Consider the following 24,425-nt stretch of genomic DNA (forward strand, 5'->3'; position numbering starts at 1 on the left):
CTCAACGTGACGTCACTCGCGCATCCAGGCAGAGAGAGAGTACAACACGACGTTAAACATCCTGCCGCCATTTTACCGTTTCATTCATTGAGGCCAACGGGACGGCGCGTCGTTCATAAATAGGTAATTATTTACGATTTAACGTCTTTTATCACATTTTATATCTATATTAAAGAGCTGTGTCTGCGTTTAGCGTTCATTTAAACACGCGGTCTTATGGCTTTTACTTTATTTGACGTTAACGGCTCGCGTCGCGAGCGGCGCGCTGCTAACTAACTTAGCATTGTTAGCTTAGCTTAATGCTAACGTGCTCGGAGTTGCACGCACGAGCCGAGCACAACGCCATTACGGGACAGAAGCACGGTCTGTGTGGTGAATTTACCGTGTATTCATTAAAATGTTGTAATTACTATTACGTTCGACGTGATGCACTTTGTTAATGTTGTTGCTGTTGTAGCTAACTGTTAGCATGGTGATGGTTATGCACTGTGTGGTGGTGGAAGTATTCACATGTTTGTACTCGAGTAAAAGTATCGATACCCGCAATGTAGAAATACTCTGCATGTAAAAAGTCTGGTCATCAAAATGTAGGCCTACATGAGTTTTAAAAGTACAACGGTATTGGTGTCAAAATTCACGTTAAGTGACAAAAGTAAAAGTACTCATTATGCACAATGTTAATATAAATGTACAACAATAATTTGGAAATAGCAGATCTACAAGTTCACAATGCGTCGCGGTGTAGATTTGCTAAATTCAAATGGCCGAAATGTATATAGGGCTGAAGTGTTTACTGTATGTTTTGCAATAATTTAAATCTACGATGAGACCACATTCCTACCGCTCCAGCAAGAGGAGGCTATGGGGGACAGACCCCCACTTAGAAACACCCCCACTTAGAAACACCCCCCCTTAGAAGCACCCCCACTTAGAAACACCCCCACTTAGAAACATCCTCACTTAGAAACATCCCCACTTAGAAAAACGAACCCCCCCATCATCCTATTTTATTATTGTCTCCGCCAGGCCGAAAGGCATGGCGAGAGAGTATGTTTTTTAATATATATTATTATTATTATTAATTATTATTATTATTATTACACTTACCCTTATTATTATTATCGTTATCATTGTTATTATGCTATTGAAAAACGGACCCCCATCATGCTATTTTATTATTAATATATATTATTATTATTAATTATTATTATTATCATTATTATTATTACCCTTATCATTGTTATTATGCTATTTTATTATTATTATTATTATTATTATTATTATTATTATTATTATTATCGTTATCATTGTTATTATTATTATGCCATTATTATTATTGATAATAATATTATGCTATTTAATGATAACAATAATATTAACAATAATAGTAATATTAATAATGATAATAATAACAATAAAGACAGCTGGAATTTAACTCATTTACTTAAGTAATGTACTTAAGTACGCTTTTGAGGTATTTGTACTTTACTTGAGTATTTCCAATACTTTTACTTCTACTCCACTACATCTCAGAGGCAAATATAGTACTCCACTACAATTATTTGAAAACTTTAGTTACTAGTTACTTGTCAGATATATATTATGATATTATGAAACATATCTCTCTCTCTATCTCTCTCTCTCTCCATATGTCTTTTTTTACGTGGTCTGCTCTTTTTTCTCTCTACACTCTATGCCAAAAATAGCCGATCTACAACCGCACAATGCCTAGCACTATGAGGCGTTGTGAGTAGGCTAAATCCTCTAATAGTGACCTCTATTCAATGAAAAACCTCCCTTCTAATAGAAGTCTGAAGACTCTCGCCTCTATGGCTACTATATACGCCTGCCGTCGGTTCAAATCACTGTCTGTGACACAGAGTAATATATAAGACAACATTTAAGTAAAGTACTTGAGTAAATGTAGGCTACTTAACGCTGCTCAGCGCGTCTGCAGAGGTGTAAAGTAACTACCCTACTTTACACCTCTGCAGACCATAGACTGTATAGCTGCAGACGCGCTGAGCAGCGTTGCCAGATTCTGCGAGAGAATAAGCAACACTGCTAGTGGCTCCCCTTTGGCTTAGATTTGTCACATGACCTGTCTAAGCCAATGTGGAGCCTAGCAGTGTTGCCAGATTCTGCGAGACAAATCAGAAACCAGGTCTATGAAAACAGCCGCACTGTTTATTTCACACAGTATAGGGCAGGCTACTTGATTTCAATAAATGAACCCAGTACATTTTACTGGGTTCCAACTGACACAAAATGTTGATTTATTCATTCTGATCTGTTTGAAAAAAGAAGTATAGGCCTCTATCTTATACATGCCTCCTTTGTCATCATGATTTGTGTGCATGGGGATCTCATCTTAAACAAGCTCAGTGCTTAATGAGTCTTCCAGTTTAGTAGACCTTGTATTGCGAATGTGTACTTCCATGTACTGCTGTTCTCATGTCTTACTAAATAAAGTAAAGTCCTTGTCATGCCAAGGACCCCCAAACTTTGATGTAGGCTACTTGTCTGCAGAACACAGCATTCCATGCGTTTTCTCTCTCTCCCTCCTCTCTGGGGTCCACGGCCAAATACACATAATTTGTGATTTGTGGGGTTCCTGACATGAAGGTGCCCCCCCCTCCTCTGAGTGGAACAACTACCGTAACATCGGAATTTTACACGTGCGTAATTACGCACATAAGTGCATGTAACATAATAATACACAACGTGTGCTGTACATATAGCTCACTGTAGGCTAACATTCTTGGGGGTCTTCTACAGCTTGTAGATCGGCTATTTTTGGCAAAGAGCTTGACCGGACCTCTAGTTAGTTATAAATTAAGAATGTATTATTAATGATTTAAAAGGGGGGGGGGGGTGATCTTTCCACCTATACCAGAATAAACCATGGGCCTATTTAGCGCGTGCTGCACATCCCTGCCTGCATGGGTGCACAGTATAGGCAAAGTTCACAGCTCTCCTTCTCTCCTAATTCCCCACAAATAGTCCCCAGCAGCTGGCTGGGACCGGAGAGCAAGCTGTCATTCAGTCATGATTGATTGAGGTGATTGAGATGACATCATGATTTCTCCATGAGTCTTTTAACTTTCGAGGAAAAAAACAACAACAATTAAATAGGTGTGGATGGCTTCAGTCAATGAATCAACAGCGGTCGTTAGCTCCCCACTGGGAGATCAGAAAAACTTGATGGCCCATTCGGCGCACACATCAAAGGTGGTTAGGATCAAAGGCACTTAGTTTGTAGACAGACGCACGAGAGAGAGAGAGAGAGAGAGAGAGAGAGAGAGAGAGAGAGAGAGAGAGAGAGAGAGAGAGAGAGAGCTTGCGCGGGCGTGTTACGGCCGCGGACCTTTGACAGACAGACATCCGTCGGAGCACAGTCAGCACCGTCAGCACACTCACTCGCACCAAAAGTAGCCGATCTACAAGCTCACAACACCTCGCAGCGCCAGGCGTTGTGAGCTTGTAGATCGGCTATTTTTGGCAAAGAGCTTGACAGATAGATAGATAGACTGATCGATACAGACAGACAGAGAGACCCATGCAGGGCGTCCGTGGGAGCGCACTCACGCCAATGTGCTAAATTATAATATAATAATAATAATAATAGTAATAATAATAAGGGTAATAATAATAATAATAGCATCAATTTGTTTATTGCACTGCACAGCATTTACGCACAGCCTCGTTTGGTTTGAGACACATGCAGTGTCCACTGTCCAGTCTGGTCTAATATCAAACCAAACCAGGCTGTCGGTGGACAGCTGTGCGCAATCTCATCTCATGGACGCCTCTTGAAGACTTCATTTATGGGCATATGAAGTGGACTACTATAGTAAGTGGACAGATTAAGGTGAAAGTGTAATTTGATCATACTTCTGGTGGTTAGAATTCACGACAGTTGTTGTGAATTAGGTGAGAAAAATCCTTCGATCTGAATGTGGCAATTTGGAGAGCTCCAAGTTGCGCACGGATGCTTAATTTATTTTTCCTAGTTTCTTAAATGCTACAGTTTCTTCGAAAATATGTAATCTCCTATAGTTCACAAGGCGTGGCGCTGTGATGCATCCAAGTTCATGTTCATGTTACCAAGCCATATTGTAGTACAGTCAATAGTAGGCTATTACTAGGCTGCTTTTAAATCTACAATGAAATGACAACGGATCTCCCTCCCATGCGCGTGTCGTTCTGCAATGATTTTTAATTCATTAGAGGCAGCAAATAAGCAACACATTTAACATATTAAGCTCAGATGATTCCAACCAGGAGGAAAGAGACGGGAAGACAGGAGAGAGGAGACGGAGAGAGACGGTATAATGCTTTTTATTTTATTTTGGTTGCGTGTCGACCTGCGCAGCGCGCCCCATCCCGCACCGCCATAATGGACTCTGAAAGCTTGGCTCATGTGTAGCCTATCATAATTATTCACAAAAGTAACATGGATATATACACTTAGGATTTAGAGAGAACCCTGAACTATTGCGCTTGAGATTTGGGTTCGTTCTGGGTTAAAACTGAATCTCTCCATTGTATCCAAACTAAAGGCCCAGCATTAATTGGAGACGACAAAAAGAAAGCAGTGCTGTTCACAAAAATGACATATGCCTATGGTTGTGGCAGGTGTAAACTTTAACATTATTTAATAAAGGAGGATTAATGAAGCATTAATACACACATGGTGTTTTGATGTTGGGCTGATTTGACAATAGATCAGATGCAAGTGTCTCATTAATGCGCATGAGATGCTTTATCAAGTATGCCTACATTAATTCACATTCATTGTGATTATATAGTCGGAATGGTGGTGTTTATAAATAGCAATGCGTCACAGTCGGAATAGCGATGTCTTTAAAACAAATGGGAAACATCTCCACTCCGAAGAATGGAAGTCAATCTTCTAAGTGACGATGTGGAGGAATAGCGATGTGTAACCGAGGCTATGATGATCCCTTCTTACGCGTGCTTATGAGTTTCGGGCATTACTTCGCCACACAGATTGGTTAAATGAGTGTCGGATTGCATCTTTATATGGACTTTGATTTTGTGTTACGTAACACATTATTTGAGTCCAGGGCTGCACGTTACACAACATATGTGTTTATTATTAGTAATAATAACAATGCATTTGATTTGTATTGCTCTTTACATTTGATCAAACTGTACTGCTACAGTACAGAATAAAAACATTAGCTTAAAACTATTTAAAAAAAAAGGAGGGTCTTAAAAAGTTATTATAAATGAGCAAGACTAACATTACATTTATATTTTTTCAGCTGAAACTTAACCTACTGTAAAATCAATTGTGCAAATGGACCCTGTGGACCCTTCCAGGTCCATTTTTGATTAATACATGTCTGTCTTCTCCCTGTAAAAGCACCCTAATAATTGCTAAGAGTGGCAAATTATTTCCGAACGGATCTGTTGAAGTTTAAATATATGACAAGCTGCATATGCAGGGGAAATGATCTATTTCCTGTTTTTTTAAAAACCCATTTAGATCTGGAACGCATCTGTGTCCTTTTAGATTTCTTTGGCTATTTTTGGAAAATTTGTGCAAATCTTTGAATATGTATATATATATATGTGTGTGTGTATGTGTGTGTGTGTGTGTGTTCGTTTTTTGTAAAAAAAAAAATCTAAATATTTTGTAACACAAGCTCGGTCACTATTAATATTATTATTATTCAACCTATTTCCATTCAGATTGACCTTTTGAATTGGCCCATTAGACTTTGCACCCCTCACACCAGAAAACAACCTATAATCCATACATGGGCAACTGGCGACCCGGGGGCCACATGCGGCCCCCACCTTCACTTGCCCACTTGCGGCCCGCAGGTTAATATCGGAATGCTGATATATTATTGATTTCAGCTGTTAACAATTCCAAACATGCAAACGTCATAAACATGACCTGCTTTAATTACTTCAGTCTATATTAGCAGCTTAATGACTAGTATTACAATTCTATTGTCTTTTTTATGTCCAATGTTTTTGTATTTAAGTTCATAAAGTTAACATGCATTTGAAATAAAAAAAAATTGAACTTTTCAGGATTCCAATTAAAAAATAGCAGATGTACAAGCTCAAAACGCGTCGCACTGCGACGCAGTGACCTTGTAGATCGGCTATTTTTGCTACTTTTGTGTGACATAGAATGCCGAAAAAAAGTTAAAATACGGAGAGACAGTATATGCAACGTGGCCCTCTGGAGTGAGTGTGGAAATATAGTGGCCCTCTGCATCATCAAAGTTGCATCACCCCTGCTATAATCACATCTTTTTTTTTTCTTGCTTTCTATGTTTTCCAGGGGAACCCCAGGTGCGATCTCAACATGGTGAAGATATTCGTGGGCAACCTGGCCTCGGGCACCACGGTGGACGAGCTGCGCAACCTCTTCGCCCAGTACGGCAAGATCTCCGAGTGCGACATCGTCAAGAACTTCGGCTTCGTGCACATGACCAGCATGTCGGAGGCGGAGGAGGCCATCCGCAACCTGCACCACTACGAGCTCAACGGCGAGATGATGAACGTGGAGATGAGCAAGGGGCGGCCCAAGGCCACCACCAAGCTGCACGTCAGCAACCTGGGCGAGGGCTGCGGCGGCGAGGACCTGCGCTCCAAGTTCGAGGAGTTCGGCACGGTGGTGGAGTGCGACATAGTGAAGGACTACGCCTTCGTGCACATGGAGAGGGTGGAGGACGCCATGGAGGCCATCAGTAAGCTGGACAACACGGCCTTCAAAGGTGAACTCTTGGGCACAAAAGGGGGAGAAGCTTGTAGTCTTTTGCTAAATCTGTTTGGCCATCGAGTCTTGTTTTTTTTTTTAGTTGCCGTTTAAACGTAAAGAAAGAAGCTCACGAGACGTTAAACAATTTAGCTCTGGTTCCTCCACTTAAAAAAAAAAGGAGAAAATGGATGGATAACCCTTTATGTGTGGCTTAATTGATGAGATGGATCAAAAAGTAATCGGTTTGTCCAGTTAGTTCTGTAACAATCTGCATTGTAACTGGTGAATGAGCAAATGACCTAATAATGCGCTGCGAGTGGCTTCGCTCTTGTCAATTTGTCGGTGAAATTAATCCTCTTTTTTTTTAACGTGTTTCTCTAATCGGTTAAAGAACCTTTCCTCGTGCACAGGGACCCAGCGTTCTCATGCGTGTCTTCTCTCTCCTCACAAGGCAAGCTGATGAACGTACAGCTGTCCACCAGTCGGCTTCGCACGGCGCCCGGAATGGGAGATCAAACCGGATGCTATGTCTGCGGGAGACAGGGTCACTGGTCGAAAGACTGCCCCGTCGGTCGGAACGGTCACGGCGACGGCGACATGAGGGGCCGCAGCGGCCGCGGCCTCCCACGGGGCCCCCCAGGTTATGGCGGCGGCAGGGGTGGCGGCTATGGGATGGCCCGGGAACCGCCCTCCCAGTACATGGGCGGCTCAGCGTACAGTCGAGCTAGTTACATGGGTGGGCTGCCTCCTCCCCCTCGCAGGCTTAGCAGCTACGGGGCTGAGATGGCGGATCGGTACTCCAGCAGAGCGGCGGGCTATCTGGAGAGGTCAGCGGCATACGAACGTGACCGCTACGCCAGCAGTGTCGATTACTATGAGAAGTACCGAGCACGCCCCTACGGTGCGAGCTATTTCGAGGACCGCCGCATCCCCTATCCTCCCCCTCCCCCACCCCCCTCTTCCTCCCTCTCAAGGCTCTCCACCAGCGTCGACCCGTACGACCGCCGGCCGCTGCCTCCACCCTCCACGGCAGCCTCCGCCGCCGCATACTACGCCGCTCGAGACCGCAGCCCGATCAGACGAGTGCCGGTCGGCGCCTCGGCGAGCTACTCCTACGAGCGCTCAAGGCTGTCCCCGGGTGCCGGCGCCCCCAGAGCCACCTCCTATGGCGCCATACCGCGAGCCAAGGAAGCATATGCGCCACGCTATGCGCCTTACTAAAAAAAAACCCCCCCGCACTGCCAAGGTGAGCAAAACACAGTGGTGGAAAGTAACTAAGTACGTTTACTTAAGTACTGTACTTAAGTACAATTTTGAGGTATTTGTACTTTACTTGAGGATTTCCAATTTCCAATACTTTTACTTCAACTCCACTACATCTCAGAGCCAAATATTGTACTTTTACTACCCTACAATTATTCGAAAACTTTATTTACTAGTTACTTTTCAGATATAAACTATGATATAATGAAACATACATTAACCACTTTAACCCTATTTTATACATAGGCTGTTTGAAAATAGCCGATCTACAAGCTCACAATGCGTCGCATCGCGGCGCGTTGTGAGCTTGTAGATCGGCTATTTTCAAATATTTAATAGTTTTACTTTTGGTACTTTAAGTACATTTTCATGCCAATACTTTTGTACTTTTTGTACATTTTTAAATCTGGACTTTTACTTGTAACAGAGTATTTTTATATTGCAGTATCGGTACTTTTACTTAAGTAAAGAATTTGAGTACTTTTACCACCACTGGCAAAACACACGACTAATGGCAGCTTGTTGCATCTCCCCACAGTGTGACATTTCTGTGACACAGAGTATGGTTCGGTGGGACACAGGGGGAGTTTCTAAAATAATGCTTTTGTCGTAGATTATTCCTGGCATTGAGTCCTTTTGAGACCAGTGCTGCGTGAAAGTAACAAAAACAAACACCGTTACTTAAAAGGGAATGCTCTGCTCTTTTTCTAGGTGTGTTTGTGAACTGCAGGACTTTTCCTTTGCTGTCATTTCTCCCGAGCTGCATGGTTCATCGATCTGCGTGGTGTGCCGCCGCAAAAACAACGCGTGCGAGACTGAATGTGCTGACGCGCGAGAGAGACGCGATCGGAAAATTGCCGCGGGCATCTCCCTCGCCTGCAGCTGAGTCGTCCTCTCAGTCATTGAATCAATCCACATTCACGTGCACACACACACACTTCTTTTACAGATTTCAATATAAAGGATTATTTGCTATTTTGACCCGTTTGTATGACATTTATACCGAGAGTGATGTTAACTTACTAGCTTGCTCCACGATTTTCAACTTTTTTTGTTTTTTTGGTCATGTGTCTCACTATTGATTTAATTTTAAACCTGTGTTTCTTCCTCACAAATTTTAAGGCTTAATAAAGCACATGTCATTTGTCAAACGATAAACAAAGTCATTTACGGAGATGTTTGTTTAAAGGAATTTAGTATTGATTTCCTAAATTTATTGGATTGTTTGGACAGCAATTAATAGTGTGGATCTTCTTTTTTTTTCTCTTAACCTGGTCCCACATTTAGATGTTAACATCTTTTTCTTAAGACATTGTGGACTGGTTGCACAGGCATGGAATAAGTCAAGTCCTGCAACTCAAGTCAAGTCCTGGAGCTGCAACTTGCAACCAGTGGCAGCGGTCGGAATTGATCAGTTGCATGTCGGTGCAATTCTTTTGCAAGTGGTTGCAGTTGCAAACCATCGGTGTGGACTGGACTTAAAGACAGGGCATACCTGACTGTGCATCAGGCCAAAAAGTGCACAATCTAAAAATGGCTTCCACTCTACTTACTAACGAGAGATCACATAAGGCTCTCCATAGAGGTTGAAAAGTTGATCACTCGTTAGAAAACACAGTGGGGGTAAATGTGCAAAACTTTGATTCTCTCAATCCTGCAGCTGTTTTTTTCTTTTTTCCCCCTAAAGACTAATGTCCACGTGCCAGGCCCTTCAAATTTTACTTTTAAACATACTGATAGACCATTTGATCCTATGTTTTTGAGTTGCTGTCTGATTATATTTTATCAAAACAAACATTCCAGCCTTGTTCTTCTTTAGTCTAATTTGACAGTGACTTCAGTCCATGAAACATGACCCGGTTTGCCTCAATTCGTCGTCCTCTTGATAAGAAGTCGGAATGCCTGAGTTTAAAATACTGTTATTTGTTGCCGTCACAATTAGGGTTCTGTGTTTTGTGATTTAGGTTTTTACCAAAACAAGAATGTAAGGCTGTCATTTAAAGAATGCAAGCCAGTTAACGTCCCAATGATAACTTCTGCTCTAATATATATCCTGGTTTTTAATGGTGATGTCAAAATTATCCATGCAATTCAGCAGCAGTAGGGAAATTCAATGTGAGGCCGAACTCAGGGCTTGGGCCATAATGTTGTTCTAGGCATTTAGGTTTGGGGTGCCTTTGTTAGTTTTGAATATGGGTGGTGTTGGAAGTTTGTATTTTTCCTACTAGCTGTAATAGTCACAGCATACAGTTTATGTCTAAATGCATATGATTTTTAAATAAATCCAAGGTTGTTTTGGTGACACCCCTGACATTTTTATTTTATATCCTATATTTCTTTCTTTTTTTTGAGTGATTGGGAAATCTACTGTTGTCCCTCTATGGGGGAGGTGTTAAGCGCCTACCAGACATACCACAATTACAGAGGAACTTAATAAAACATAAATCGTTCTAGTGCGAAAACTGGTAAGTTGTTCGGTCTTTTAACTTGATGTTGAATTATTCAGCTGAGTTGTGCATAGAATACGCACATAGACTACAGTACTAAATATGACGCAAGATAGTTGTCACTGACAACAAATCGATAAAAAATACCATCCAGTGAAGCCTAATGTATAGTTTAGTATGAGTTTGTCGCTTGCTCTATACAACATTTAATCTGGCGTCCCTCTTTTCGGCATGCATAGCTAACATTGTCAATTCTCACATTTCTTTGCGAGTCGTGAGCGTGTACATCAGCTATTTTCACCATTTGTCATACGACAAAGTATACAGGCTGAAGTGGTTAACGGTTTCTTTAAGCAAGCGACACCTCGTGGGATGAAGTTTAAATTAAAGGGATATCCCCCAAATTAATTTGCTATTTTTTTTGTTTTCTGTCGCATTCCTAAGCCAATAATTTGATGACCGGCAGCGGTTCCTTTAGGAGACACAAAGAGTCTCCTACCGGGTCTGCTGATCATCAAATTATTCACTTAGGAATGCGATAAAAACAAAAAGATATCCATGAATTCAAGTCTCCATTGGGTGACTAATCCATAGATTTTTTCTGTTGGGTGAACTATCCCTTTAAGCTCAAGTTAGTGATCAGACTTAATTCAATGATGTTTTTTCCACACTAGTCGTGTTTCTATACTAGTGTACACATTTTGTCTGGTGCAGATGATGTAGATCTCCTAGACCAGGGCTGGGCAACTTTGATGATGCAGAGGGCCGCTATATTTCCACACTCACTCCAGGGGGCCACATTGCCCCCTGGAGTGATGTTGCAGGGGGCCACATTGCGTAATTAATGCCCTACTTTGTCCTTCTATGTCACACTCTAAAGTAGCAAAAATAAAAAGTGTGATGCGTTTTGAGCTTGTAGATCTGCTATTTTTGCTAGACTAATAATAAATGTCAATCTTAACACGCATACTCTGAAGAACTGTCAGGTTAAATTTCTGAAGGAAGCCAAATGTTGGTATGTTGACTGTTAATCTTTTAAAGAATGAGAGAGTGATTGCAGACATTAGCATACAGGCACAGTATATTTAGTTTGACACAATCTGTTGAATCTCATCAAACCTAAAGTGACTGGTGGTGTTGACACTATCAAATTAAAACTCGCGTGACATAGTTGCAGTAGCATATGTCATTAATAATAAAGACTAATCAGACAATATATCGGTACAGATACCAAGCACTGAATACAGTAGTTTGTATTCAGTATTTGTAAAACTTTTACATTCATATGTAACAGACCCCCCATTTGATTGGATTTGGTCTCAGGGAGCCCTATCTGAAATGAAGGTGCCATAAGTGGTATTTTGGCAATATTATGTTACAGTAATAAGTGTTAAACGTCTCAATTCAGAAAGTAATCATTGCTATGTATAACGTGTTCAGTAACTGGGGTCTCTCCAGCTCTTTAGTAAACAGAAATAGCATTTTCAGGTCCGGGTACTAATTTCTTCCAACCAGGAGAGAGCACTCATACTAACATTATAAACGAGTGAAATTGGAAGTGATGACAAATAAATGAGCAGACAACATTGGTACTGGTCCACTATTGTTAACCTATTAAGACGGGGAACGCATCTGTCATTTCTATCCACTTTAACCATTATCTTAAACTTTGGCTATTCAAAAATAGCAGATATACAAGCTCATAGCGCGGCACTTAGATCTGCAATTCTTTTAAATCATAAATTTGTGCAAATCTTTGAAAATATATAAAATGAACATTTGTAACTCAAATCTTTGCTTCTGGGGATTCTACAAATGTACAAAAGAATATATACTAAATGATATGTATTTGGCCGTGGACCCCATCTCAAAATATTGTTCCAGGGACCACCAGAAGCAAAGATTTGAGGTACAAATGTTCGCTTTAAAAATGGATTTGCAGACATTTTCACGATTTTTCAAAAATGGCAGATCTACAAGCTCATAGCGTGGCACCGAGCGCCGCGCTATGAGCTTGTAGATCTGCTATTTTCCAGGTGGTCCCTAGCAAAATAAGTTAACCTGGTGGTAGCTCTACCAGCTCAAGATGCAATCGCATTGTGAGCTTGTAGATCCATTTTTAAAAAATCTTGGGGGGGTGGGGGGGGTCAAATACATGCTAATCTGGGGGTCCTTGAAATGAAAATGTTGGTGAACCGCTGGGTGTTAGAATGCCGCACTGCATTCATGTGTTGGTAGAATGGTTAAACGGTGTTGTGACCAGATGTGTTCCCCGTATCCACATGTGTCCCCCAGCCAGACAGACAGACACCAGCAGCAGCAGACCGCTCGACAGCAAGCAGCCTCCACAAGGTTTGGAATTGATTTGATATATTCGCTGTTATATTGACTTGCATGCAGTGGTGTAAAGTAACTAAGTACGAGTTTGAGGTACTTTTACCTGAGTATTTTAGATTTTCAATACTTTCACTTCTACTCCACTACATCACGGAGGCAAATTTTGCACAAGTACTAGTTACTTTGTAGATTTAGATTATTATTACAAAACATACATTACCCACTTCAGCCTTTTATGCATTTCAGCGATTTGTAAATAGCCGATCTACAAGCTCACAATGCGACGTGTTGTGAGCTTGTAGATCTGCTATTTTCAAAGATTTTACCGGACTTTTACTTGTAATAGACAAGCTGGATGTGGCTAATCGCTTAAACAATTCTTTACAACCATGGCCTCAACACTGGTTAACAAACTGCCCTCCCACTCTGGGCGTTTTGGTGTAGAGCACATCCAACCATAATACAAAAGAGCTCTGGTCAGTAAGAATACTTTGAGGACTCTTAACAGGAGCCCTCATCCAAGGTTACTTGGACTATGCATGCACCTCATGGTACCACAACCCAACAAAGGCCTTAAAAACAAGGCTCCAGACATCCCAAAACAAACTGGCAAGGCTACTTCTTGGCCTTACAGCTACAACTCATCTAACCCCTGCTCACTTTGCTAGGGTGGGATGGCTCAGGGTTGAGGAAAGAGTACAGCAACTTGCAATGGGCCTGCTCTACAAGATACACCACAACGTTAAGACACCCATGTACAGTACCTGTCAAAGTACTTCAAAAACATAAATGAAGTCCACAATCACAACACCAGAGGTAGCTACACTGATCACGTCCAACCCAGATTTGGCACAAACAAGGGGTTGAATTTGTTCTCCTGCTATGCCACCAAAATGTGGAATGCCCTACCAAAAGCCGTGAAGGAGTGTAAAACCCTACTCTCCTTCAAAACCGCCCTAAAAGAGTACCTACAGGTACAGATCAATTAAATGGATTAGTTCGATTAACAGTTGCACCACCTACATGGCCATTACTCCTCCAGTAATGCCTCATACTTTCTTCCCACAGCGTGGAAAAAACGAAAAAGAAACCCCAATGTAGTGAAAATCTTCATCGGGAACTTGGCGCAGGACACCACTACGGACGACCTCCGCTCGCTCTTCTCCCAGTACGGCAAGATCTCGGAATGCGACATCGTGAAGAAGTTCGGCTTCGTGCACATGAACGACAAGGCGGCGGCGGACGAGGCAACCTGCACCACTACGAGCTCAACGGCGAGAGCATGAACGTGGAGATGAGCAAAACCGGCCCACGGTCACCGCCAGGCTGTATGTCAGTAACCTGGGCGACGACTGTGAAGGCGAAGACCTGCGCTCCAAGTTCGAGGAGTTCGGCACGGTGGTGGAGTGTGACATAGTGAAGGACTACGCCTTCGTGCACATGGAGAGGGTGGAGGATGCCATGGATGCCTTCAGTAAGCTGGACAACACGGCCTTCAAAGGTGAACTCTTGGGCAAGGGGTGAAGCTTGTAGTCTTTGCTAAACCTGTAGGCCACAGGTCTGTTTTTAGTTGCCGTAACGTCAGAAAGAAGCTCACGTTAACAGTTACATGGGCGGGCTGCCTCCTCCCCCTCGCAGGCTTAGCAGCTACGGGGCTGAGATGGCGGATCGGTACTCCAGCAGAGCAGCGGGCTATCTGGAGAGGTCATCGGTTTACGAACGTGACCGCTACGCCAGCAGTGTTGATTACTATGAGAAGTACAGAGCACGCCCCTATGGTTTCGAGGATCGCCGCATCCCCTCTCCTCCCCCCTAAATGTGGCCCCACATTTAGATGTTAACATGTTTGTCTGAAGACATTCTAGACTGGTTGCACATGCATGGAATAAGTCAAGTCCTGCAACTCAAGTCAAGTCCTGGAGCTGCAACTTGCAACCAGTGGCAGCGGTCGGAATTGACCCGTTCCATGTCGGGGCAGTTTTGGGATTCTTTTGCAAGTGGTTGCAGTTGATTGATTGATGTAATACTTTATTTAGAAATGTAAATACAAGGTCAACTAAATAGGATTGAAAAGCCCATGAAAGCATAATGGCTTGTTTCAAATGGAGTCCCCATGTACTCAATACATAGTGATAACCATTGGTGTGGACTGGACTTAGAACAGGGCATACCTGTGCATCAGGCCAAAAAGGCACAATATTTAAATCGCTTCCACTCTATTTACTAACGAGAGATCACGTAAGGATCTCGATAGAGGTTGAACAGTTGATCACTGACTTGTTAAAAAAATGCGGTGGGGGCAAATTGCACCTGTCTGATAAGATTGTTTGCACAGCTTTTTTTCTTTTTTTCTCCAAAAACTACTGTTCAATGTGAGGCAGAACTCAGGCCATAATGTTGTTCTGGTTTGGGGTGCCTTTGTTAGTTTTGAATATGGGTGGTGTTGGAAGTTTGTATTTTTCCTACTACTACTGTAATAGTCACAGCATACAGTTTATGTCTAAATGCATATGATTTTTAAATAAATCCAAGGTTGTTTTGGTGACACCCCTGACATTTTTTCTTTTATATCCTCTTTTGTGATTGGGCAATATACTGTTGTCTCTCTATGTATGGGGAGGTGTTAAGCGCCTACCAGACATACTGTACCACAATTACAGAGGAACTTAATAAAACATAAAGCGTTCTAGGGCGAAAACGTGTAAGTTGTTCGGTCTTTTAACTTGATGTTGAATTATTCAGTTGAGTTGTGTAAAGAATACGCACATGGACAATACAGAACTAAATATGACACTGAAATCAAATGAAGTTTAAATTAAGCTCAAGTCAGTGATCAGACTTAATTCAATGATGGTTTCCACAATAATCGTGTTTCTATACTAGTGTACTTAAAACAGCACATTTTGTGTCTGGTGCAAATGATGGTGCAAATGATATAGATGTCCTATAGACTCATATTTAAAATGGCAATCTTAACAAGCATACTCTGACATCACAACAATAACTGTCAGGTCTTTTCGATTTGCAGAAGTGCGTAGTGACACTAAAAATTATACATACATGGTCCTTAATACTTTACCAATCTTTTAGTTCGAAACAAGGCTGTCCAATCGCTGATGAAAGCCAAATGTTGGCTTGTTTATGGTTAATCTTTTAAAGAATGAGTGAGTGATTGCAGACATAATCATACAGGCACAGTATATTTAGTTTGACACAATCTGTTGAATCTCATCAACCCTCAAGTGACTGGTGTTGACACTATCTAATTAAAACTCATGTGACATAGTTGCAGTAGCAGATGTCATTAATACTCAGACAATATATCAGTACAGATTCCAAGCACTGAATACAGTAGTTTGTATTAAAGTAAAACGTTTACATTCATACACAACAGACTCTAATTTGATTGGATTTGGTCTCAGGGAGATCTATCTGAGATGATAGTAGTTGATAGTACGATTTTGTTTAAGGTGCCATAAGTGGTATTTTGGCAACATTGTTGTTACAGTAAGTGTTAAACGGCTCAATTCTGAAAGTAATCATTGCTATGTATAACGTGTTCAGTAACAGGGGCCTCTCCCTGTCTCTCCAGCTCTTTAGTAAGTGGAATCAAGTACAGCCTAAATGAACCCCCTGGGATCCCCTCAAGGACCCCTGCAGTTATGTAGAACAGTGGTTCTCAAAGTGGGGTACGGGGGCCCTTGGCCAAATACATAGAATGTTGCACTGCATTCATGTGTTGGGAGACTGGTTAAACGGTGTTGTGACCAGATGTGTTCCCTATATCCACATGTGTCCCCCAGCCAGCCAGACAGACAGTCGGTAGACTCGGTACCAGTGGTGTAAAGTAACTAAAGTACATTAACTCAAGTACTGTACTTAAGTACGATGTTGAAGTACTTTACTCGAGTATATTTTCAATACTTTTACTTCTACTCCACTACATCTCAGAGACACACTTTGTACCTTTACGCGGCCGCCACTATTATTTGAAAACTTTAGTTACTAGTTACTTTGTATTACAAAACATACATTAATACCTACTATAGCCTTTATATACATTTCGGCCACTTGAAAATAGCCGATCTACAAGCTCCGTTGTAAGCTTGTAAATCGGCTATTTTCAAATGGCCAAAATGTGTAATAATGTATGTTGTTTTGTAGTAATAATCTAATTCAACTTAAGATTTCAAATCATTGTAGTGTAGTAAAAGTACAGTATTTGTCTCCTAGACTGAGCAGAGGTAAAAGTACAGAAAATTGGAAATACTGAAGAAAGTAAAAAAAAAAGTCCAGTAAATGTACTCCACTGCGTCTACCCCATTCATTCAGCCTTAATGTTGTAGCATTAGCATGTAGCATTAGCACTGCACAGTGCGGGTTAGGGTTAGTGGTGTGTTCACACACAGCTCAGCAGAACAGCAGCCATTTAACGGACACTGACTGACTGACCTGCAGACAGACACCAGGTATGAGCCGTTAGAACCACCTAAGGAAGCCTCATAACGACACTTTATCATGACATTAATAACCTAGTTTAATGATGTTTATGTTAGTAGCTTTACTGCAATAAATGAAGGCTAGCTACTAGCTAGCATCGGCTAACAACTTCTCCGAGCTATGAATGGGCTGCCAGCTAGTGTTAGCATGCTGTGCTAACTGTTAGCATGCTGTGCTAGCTGTTGTCCCTCAAAGAAAGAGTGGAGGTGTAGCAACCTTACCTAAGCATTAGAATAGGAGATGTTGATTTATTTAAAGTAAAGTGATTCTGAGTAACTTTTACATTTCAAGGACCCCCTGTTTGACCCCCCTCCCCTTTAAATCCCCGGCCGGGACCCCCCCAATGTTCATTTAACAAATTGAGACAAATGGGACCTTTGTGTTTAAGTTAAAGAACAGGTCTAGTTACAGACCTGTAAGGGTTCATTTGGTTACATTTCTCAGTTACAGACCTCTGTTAGGGTCCAGTGGTTCCATTTCTAGGTTACAGATCTCTGTGAGGGTCCATTTGGTTCCATTTCTCAGTTAAAGATATGTAAGGGATCATTTATTTGGTTCCATTTCTCAGTTACAATCTCACAGACCTAGGCCTATGAGGGTCCATTTGGTTCCTAATGATCAATAGTTTCATTGTGCGTGCTTTACCACACATGATATCTACAGTTATATGGTGTTATTATATTTTGTGTTACACACTTAACCTTCTAAAAAAAAGGGACATGTTAGCCTACAGAATGACAATGTGCATTAATCGAAATGAACATGAAATACTAATTTACAAAACTCAAATTCAAGCTTTGAATGATTGTCTAATAATAATTATAAACTTTATTTGTATAACACCTTTCATGACATGAAATGCAACTCAAAGTGCTTTACAGAGCTAGAAATTAGGAAGCTGTTACAGAGCTGTAACACTTGAGTAAGTTCTGAAAATGTCATCACTTTGCTGTTATGCAGCCTTCCAAACCAGGAAAAGACATCACTTTGTATATATATTTTTATGTTTATAAACTATATTCAAAAGCCCAGACAATATCTACTATATAGTCTAATATGATATCAATATAATATTGATACATTATCCAGCCCTAGCCTGTATCACCAAGTGGTTTAGTTAATTGTAGAGCCTTTCTGAACCTGAACATCTTTACCCTACCATGGTGAATACTAGGTTCAATCTTTTCGTCTTTTTTTTCTTTTTTTCTGACTATGGTTGCCATAGTTTCTCAGTTCAACAGGCTTAATTGTTTTGTTTTTTATTCTATTCATGACCGTTAAGCTGCAACTATTGATAATCTTCTTAGCAAATCTTTTTAATTGTTCTGATGAATTAAATCATTTTGAAGTGCAGCTTTTTAAATGTATACATATCAACGTATCAATGTGATATATTTTTTTAATCAAATAAATTGACTAGCCTGATTAACCACTGACACCCTAAAATAGCTGAAATAGCCGTGAGCTTCTAGCTTGTAGATCTGCTATTTTAGCTGTTTAAAAAAAACATGTATATATATATATATATATATATATAATCAATTAAATTGATTAGTTTGATTAACAGTTGCACCACCTACATGCAGTGGCGTCAATTGGGTAATGCAAGGTATGGCAGGTGCCATACAGATTGGCTCCAGGAAAAAAAGAAAAAAATCAATAGTAGCCTAATGCAGGTGTAAGGCCATTGTGTTTGTATTGTGTTATAGGTATAATGCATAGTTTTCTATGCATTATACCAAATAATCCACGCCCAGGATAGGTGTTCCTTATTTTAATCTCTGGGAGTTGGCAACCCTAACCTTGCCATGGGTGCATTTCTCCTTTCCGACATGTCGCCTTTCCGACGTTGACGAACCCTATACCTAACCCTAACCGCACGCGGAAGCCACTAGTCGGAGTGGTGAGATGTCGGAATGGAGAGTGAACACCCCTTGCCATACCTTAGCTTTTGCTGAACTGACGCCACTGCCTACATGGCCATCACTCCTCCAGTAACGCCTCCTAATTTCTTCCCACAGGAGCGTGGTAAAAAAAAAGCCCAAAAAACGCCACCATGGTGAAAATCTTCATCGGGAACTTGGCGCAGGACACCACCACGGACGACCTCCGCTCGCTCTTCTCCCAGTACGGCAAGATCTCGGAGTGCGACATCGTGAAGAACTTCGGCTTCGTGCACATGGACGACAAGACGGAGGCGGACGAGGCCATCCGCGCCCTGCACCAGTACGAGCTCAACGGGCAGCCCATGAACGTGGAGTTCAGCCGCGGCAAGTCCCGCGGCTCCACCAAGCTGCACGTGGGCAACCTGGCCTGCACCAACCAGGAGCTGCGGGCCAAGTTCGAGGAGTTCGGCGGCGTGCTGGAGTGCGACATCGTGAAGGACTACGCCTTCGTGCACATGGAGCGGATCGAGGACGCCATGGAGGCCATCAGCAAGATGGACAACACGGCCTTCAAAGGTGAACTCTCTTTGTTGGAAGCAGATCAGAGAGGCCATTGTGGATAAATCATACTTGAGCCTACTAGTAGCCTGGAATCCAGACTGATTCACTCCTTTGTTCGGCGGAGTACTGTCTAATTTGGTACTTTTAAGTACATTTTGATGCCAATACGTTTGTACTTTTACTCGAGTGCATTTTGAATACCGGACTTTTACTTGTAACGGAGTATTTCCGCATTGCAGTATTGATACTTTTACTTAAGTCACACATTTGAGTACTTTTTTCCACCACTGGCAAATTCAATAGACAGTGAAACACACAGTGGTGGGAAAAGTACTTTACCAAAAGTAAAAGTAAAAAAACTTGTATCTACAAGTTCACAATGCGTCGCATCGCAACGCATTGTGAACTTGTAGATCTGCTATTTTCAAATGGCTAAAATGTGTATATAATATGGCTTAAGAATTTTATTATATATATATTATATTATATATATTTTTTTATTATATTTTTTGACTTTGCTTCTCAGTCTGGAAATCATGCTAATCAGGTAAAGCTCCGTGGGCGGGGCGAGACGGAGCCTTCAAATGTGAAATTCGAGTCACATCCTGACTTGCCTACGTCATCGGTGACGTTTGGAAATCCGTCTCAAACATGAGAGCCAGACTGAAAAGCGAAGTAAAAAAAACCCGAATGAGCGCGTCTGTCTGGATTCCAGGCTAACTGGGGGAGGGGGGGCAGTTGCCACAGAAAGCGTTTATTGAGTGGCGGAGCACTCCACAGCGCTACACTACACATGCTCTGAGCGAGGTGGCTTCGCTCCGCCTGTGTGGGCGTTTAACTCCATCCCTCGGCGTAGGAAAGTGACGTTGATGAGCGGAATCCTCTCGAAAAGTTGAACTACTTTGTACTTGGAGGGGGAAGGGGGGGCGGAGAACGCTCAGCTGAATAAACGCTGTACGCAGAGAGTACTGAAACACGATGCGTGACGCGGGAAAGAGCATTTGATTGAATACTTTTATTAGTCCGAAATGTAAACGGTAAAACTGTAAGATATTAAGGCTAAAAGGATAACGCAAAGAAGTCCTGGAGACTTGTTGTTTCCATTGTGGTCCTATGTATTAAATTCATCTAGGAGCGCTAGTCCCAGCACGTATTCTTCACCATAGAAATAAATGGCAGAAAAGCGCCGGCAGCTAAAAAATAAAATGAAACGCTTTCTGTGGACACGGAAACATGCAGTGTTTATAATGAACCACTTAAGCCCTATTTTATCTACTAGCTTACAACGCTTTATAAGCTTGTAGATCAGCTTTTTCCCCAAGTTCCCAAGAATAGGAATACCAAGTAATTCTATTCCTTATGAATGAACAGGTAAGGTATTGATACTGCACAGGTAAGTGAGAGAGGAGAAAAGGGTAAGACACACTGTAAAGGTAAGCCTGAGAAAATGCATCAGTTGATCTTTATCGCTTTGCAGATTGCTTAATAATCAAGTCCTTAAGCATGAACACGGCTTTGTATTTGTTTACATTTTCCTTAAAATCCACATGTATCAGAGACACCAAAGAGGCAGGCCAAGAATTGTATGAATTGCATTGTTTGTGATTTACTGCACGTGTAATTCCTTATGCATCTTTTCTTTGTGTAATTCCTTATGCATCTTTTTCTTTTTCAAGGAAAACTGATGAGTGTGAAGCTCTCGACTAGCCGCCTGCGTACTGCGCCGGGAATGGGAGAGCGATCGGGTTGTTATCGTTGCGGGCAGGACGGCCACTGGTCCAAAGAGTGCCCTCTAGACCAGAACGGGAACGCCCGCGGCGGCGGGAACGGCTCAGAGCCAAAGTCTAACGGATACGGTGGCTCGAGGTTTGGCGGTCGTGGCGGCGGTGGTCGCAGTCGTGACGATTATCATCCGGGCTACGGCGGCGATCCGGATTTCGGGGACGGCTACGCCCCCGTGCATGGTGGGTACCCCCGGGGTTCTGCGTCCGGGTACGGCGGCAGGGGCGCGGCGGGCTACGAGAGCGCCATGGGTTACGGGGCTCCCCACCCGGGTTACGGTATGAGCGCTGCCGCGGCGGCGGCGGCGGCCGAACACGACATGGCTCACATGTACGGAGGTGCATCATCCGCATACGGGAGCGGCGGCGGCTCGCTCTACGGCGAGGCGGTGCCGGCCTATCCGACGACGGCGGGGCCGCCGCGACGGTCGTCCGGTGGCGAGGACAGGGATCCGTACGGGGTCGTGGACTTCTACGAGAAGTACAGGGCCCACCCGTATCATGGAGCCGGCTATTTCGAGGAGCGCCACTCTGTGCCGTTGCCCGCCACCTCGCCTCACTCCTCCTCCGCTGCCATGATGAGGGAGCACCACCACCTGGCGCCCTCCGGGCTCGACCCGTACGACCGCCATCCCCTCCCCCCTCTTCCTCCTCCTCCGCCGCCATCAGCCGCCCCCCACCCCTCATACTACGCGATGCGTGACCGGAGTCCGATTCGGAGAATCCCCCCGGCCGAGGCGGACGGCTACGCGTTTGAGAACTCGCGCCTCTCCTCCCTGCCGCCCTCCTCCGTGCCGAGAGGCTCGGCCTACGACCTTCCGCGGAGCGCCTACGCTGAGCGGCCGCGCTACGCTTACTAACCAAGTCTGCTGCGTCCGGCCGAAACGGAGAGCCTGGGCCGTCTTCTTCTGTGGGTTTTGGAATAGCCGCCCGAGAGAGTGCCATTGGACTATAACTAATCGGAACACTAGGTGTTTGATAGTGCTGTATATTTGCTGGTTAATATCCCTTTGTCTATATTAGGTCTTTGGATTATATAAGCTCTTAATGAAGCCACATTGATGCTCGCTGACCAAAATAGCCAAGTGGACCCCCCCCCTCCCTCTGGGGTCTGGATGCAGTTTGTGTTGTGCTCTTGACCCTGGTGGTGTCGCAACAGCGAATGCTCGGACGGCCCACCCTGCGTTGGTCGTGTTGCGGCTCTTGCGTGATTCTGGGGTAGTTTTAGCCCATCATGTGCAGGCGAAGTCACTGTCGGTCATCTATAACCTTATCTGAGCCTCCCTTTGCAATGTCTCTTAACTGTAGTTGTTCCCATTGAAAGTAGATTTGACCCTACAGTAGACTAGATTACATGAGGAACAAAGAATCCGTTTAATGCATGCTACATGTTTAAAAGGTGAGTCTTGTAAGTACTGTACATTGACATCATACTGTAGTATCTTCAACAGCATTTTCTTGTATTAGTAATATTATGGTCAATTTATGTTTGTATTTTGTTTTGGCCACTTAAAGAAAACATTGCGGGTCACATAAGGGCTGGGCAATTAATGGTACTATATCGAAACCGATATTTAGATCCAGTAACCGACTTAAGCCTTTGAAATCGTTTTTTTAAAATAATCGATTAATCTTATTTACCACCACTTAAACCTGTATTATACTTTGTTGTGAATGATGGCGTACAAAATATTGCAAATAGCCGATCTACAGTGCTGCATTGCGATGCATTGTGAGCTTGTAGATCGGCTACTTTTCACGATTATTTCTTTCATTCTTTCATTAATCGTAATCAAGGCAAAAGTTTTATATAATCGTGATTGATTTGAAGACATCGCCCAGCCCTAGGTGACATGCCTGTGCAAATACACCATAAGAAATATATGATTGGGCACACAATAGAACGTTCAAAGAACAGTTTTTGACATTTTATTTTTTTATTGTTTAAAAATCAGGTTTGAGTACAAGTGGGCATCATAAAACTAGGATTGTCATCTTGCAGACACATTCTTTTGATGTCGTTTTCTTTTCTTTTTTTTAATACCATGTGAGTATATACGTAGTAGTTTGCAGGTTTTAGTTTTTTTTAATACTATTTCTCTCTGAACATTACTACTTCAGTTTATTGTCACGTCACAAGGTTACCAGTATAAAAGAGTGGCTGAAATTATGTTTTAGTGCATTGCAGTGTATGCTATCTTACTTATGTTGGCAATGCAATAGCATTTTAAGTACCGGTAATCTGTTTTTCATTAAAACTCTGTACTCACAAAGGTGTCACATGTGTTTATTGTGTTGTGTGATATCACCACAAGTGTGATTGTGTTCCTACAGTAGCAGAGAACATGAAGCTACTACAGAAGAAACAGACTGCCTGCACCTGGACAGTATAAGTGGACTGGATGCACATCCATTTATACTGTCCAGGTGCAGGACAATATTAGGATGAACATGAGAAATGAGAAGTGGTGGAAAGTATCAAAGTACATTTGAAAACTTGTGAAATGGGACACAGAACGAGGAGCATTTATTCCCAGTGTGCAGACTCCATCTTTTTTTTCCTCACATTTCTCAGTACAGTCTGAAATAGATTTGACTGATTCACTGAATAGATTCACCTGGGACAAACTGGACATAAATTACAGCAGTGGTGTTCAAACTTTTTCATGTCAAGGACCCCCAAAATGATATGTATTTGGCCGCGGACCCCCTTCTCAAATATTTTGTTCCAGGGACCCCCCGGAAGCAAAGATTTGAGTTATGAATGTTCGCTTAAAAAGATATATATATATTCAAAGGTTTGCACACATTTTCAAGATTTTTCAAAAATAGCAGATCTACAAGCTCATAGTGCGGCACTCGGTGCCGCGCTATGAGCTTGTATATCTGCTATTTTTGAATA

The 24,425-nt window shown here is 42.4% G+C and overlaps 2 protein-coding genes across 2 annotated transcripts in view; one reads left to right on the forward strand and one right to left on the reverse strand.

Annotated features, from left to right (window-relative positions):
- Nucleotides 1-23,796, forward strand: LOC311035053 (uncharacterized protein). Its single transcript, XM_084043133.1, has 10 exons — nucleotides 1-123; nucleotides 6,329-6,764; nucleotides 7,200-7,967; nucleotides 12,754-12,810; nucleotides 13,864-14,042; nucleotides 14,095-14,315; nucleotides 14,434-14,553; nucleotides 16,599-16,626; nucleotides 19,331-19,757; nucleotides 21,419-23,796. The coding sequence occupies exons 2-10, from the start codon at nucleotides 6,353-6,355 to the stop codon at nucleotides 22,381-22,383; spliced, it is 3,177 nt and encodes a 1,058-aa protein (XP_083899259.1). The 5' UTR covers nucleotides 1-123; nucleotides 6,329-6,352; the 3' UTR covers nucleotides 22,384-23,796.
- LOC311034806 (uncharacterized protein) overlaps nucleotides 1-24,425 on the reverse strand; it is a 313,846-nt gene that overhangs the window by 18,732 nt on the left and 270,689 nt on the right. The window lies entirely within an intron of this gene.

Source organism: Gymnoscopelus microlampas (genome assembly GCF_963454915.1).
Source record: "Gymnoscopelus microlampas genome assembly, chromosome: 19".
Lineage (NCBI taxonomy): Eukaryota > Metazoa > Chordata > Actinopteri > Myctophiformes > Myctophidae > Gymnoscopelus > Gymnoscopelus microlampas.

What these genes read in the sequence shown, in the direction of transcription:
- LOC311035053 (XM_084043133.1), top strand. Translation starts at nt 6,353, where the DNA reads ATGGTGAAGATATTCGTGGGCAACCTGGCCTCGGGCACCACGGTGGAC. An exon ending in GCCACGCTATGCGCCTTACT is followed by an intron (nt 7,968 to 12,753) that starts AAAAAAAAACCC and finishes TGTGTCCCCCAG; the next exon opens with CCAGACAGACAGACACCAGC. An exon ending in CAGCAAGCAGCCTCCACAAG is followed by an intron (nt 12,811 to 13,863) that starts GTTTGGAATTGA and finishes TTCTTCCCACAG; the next exon opens with CGTGGAAAAAACGAAAAAGA.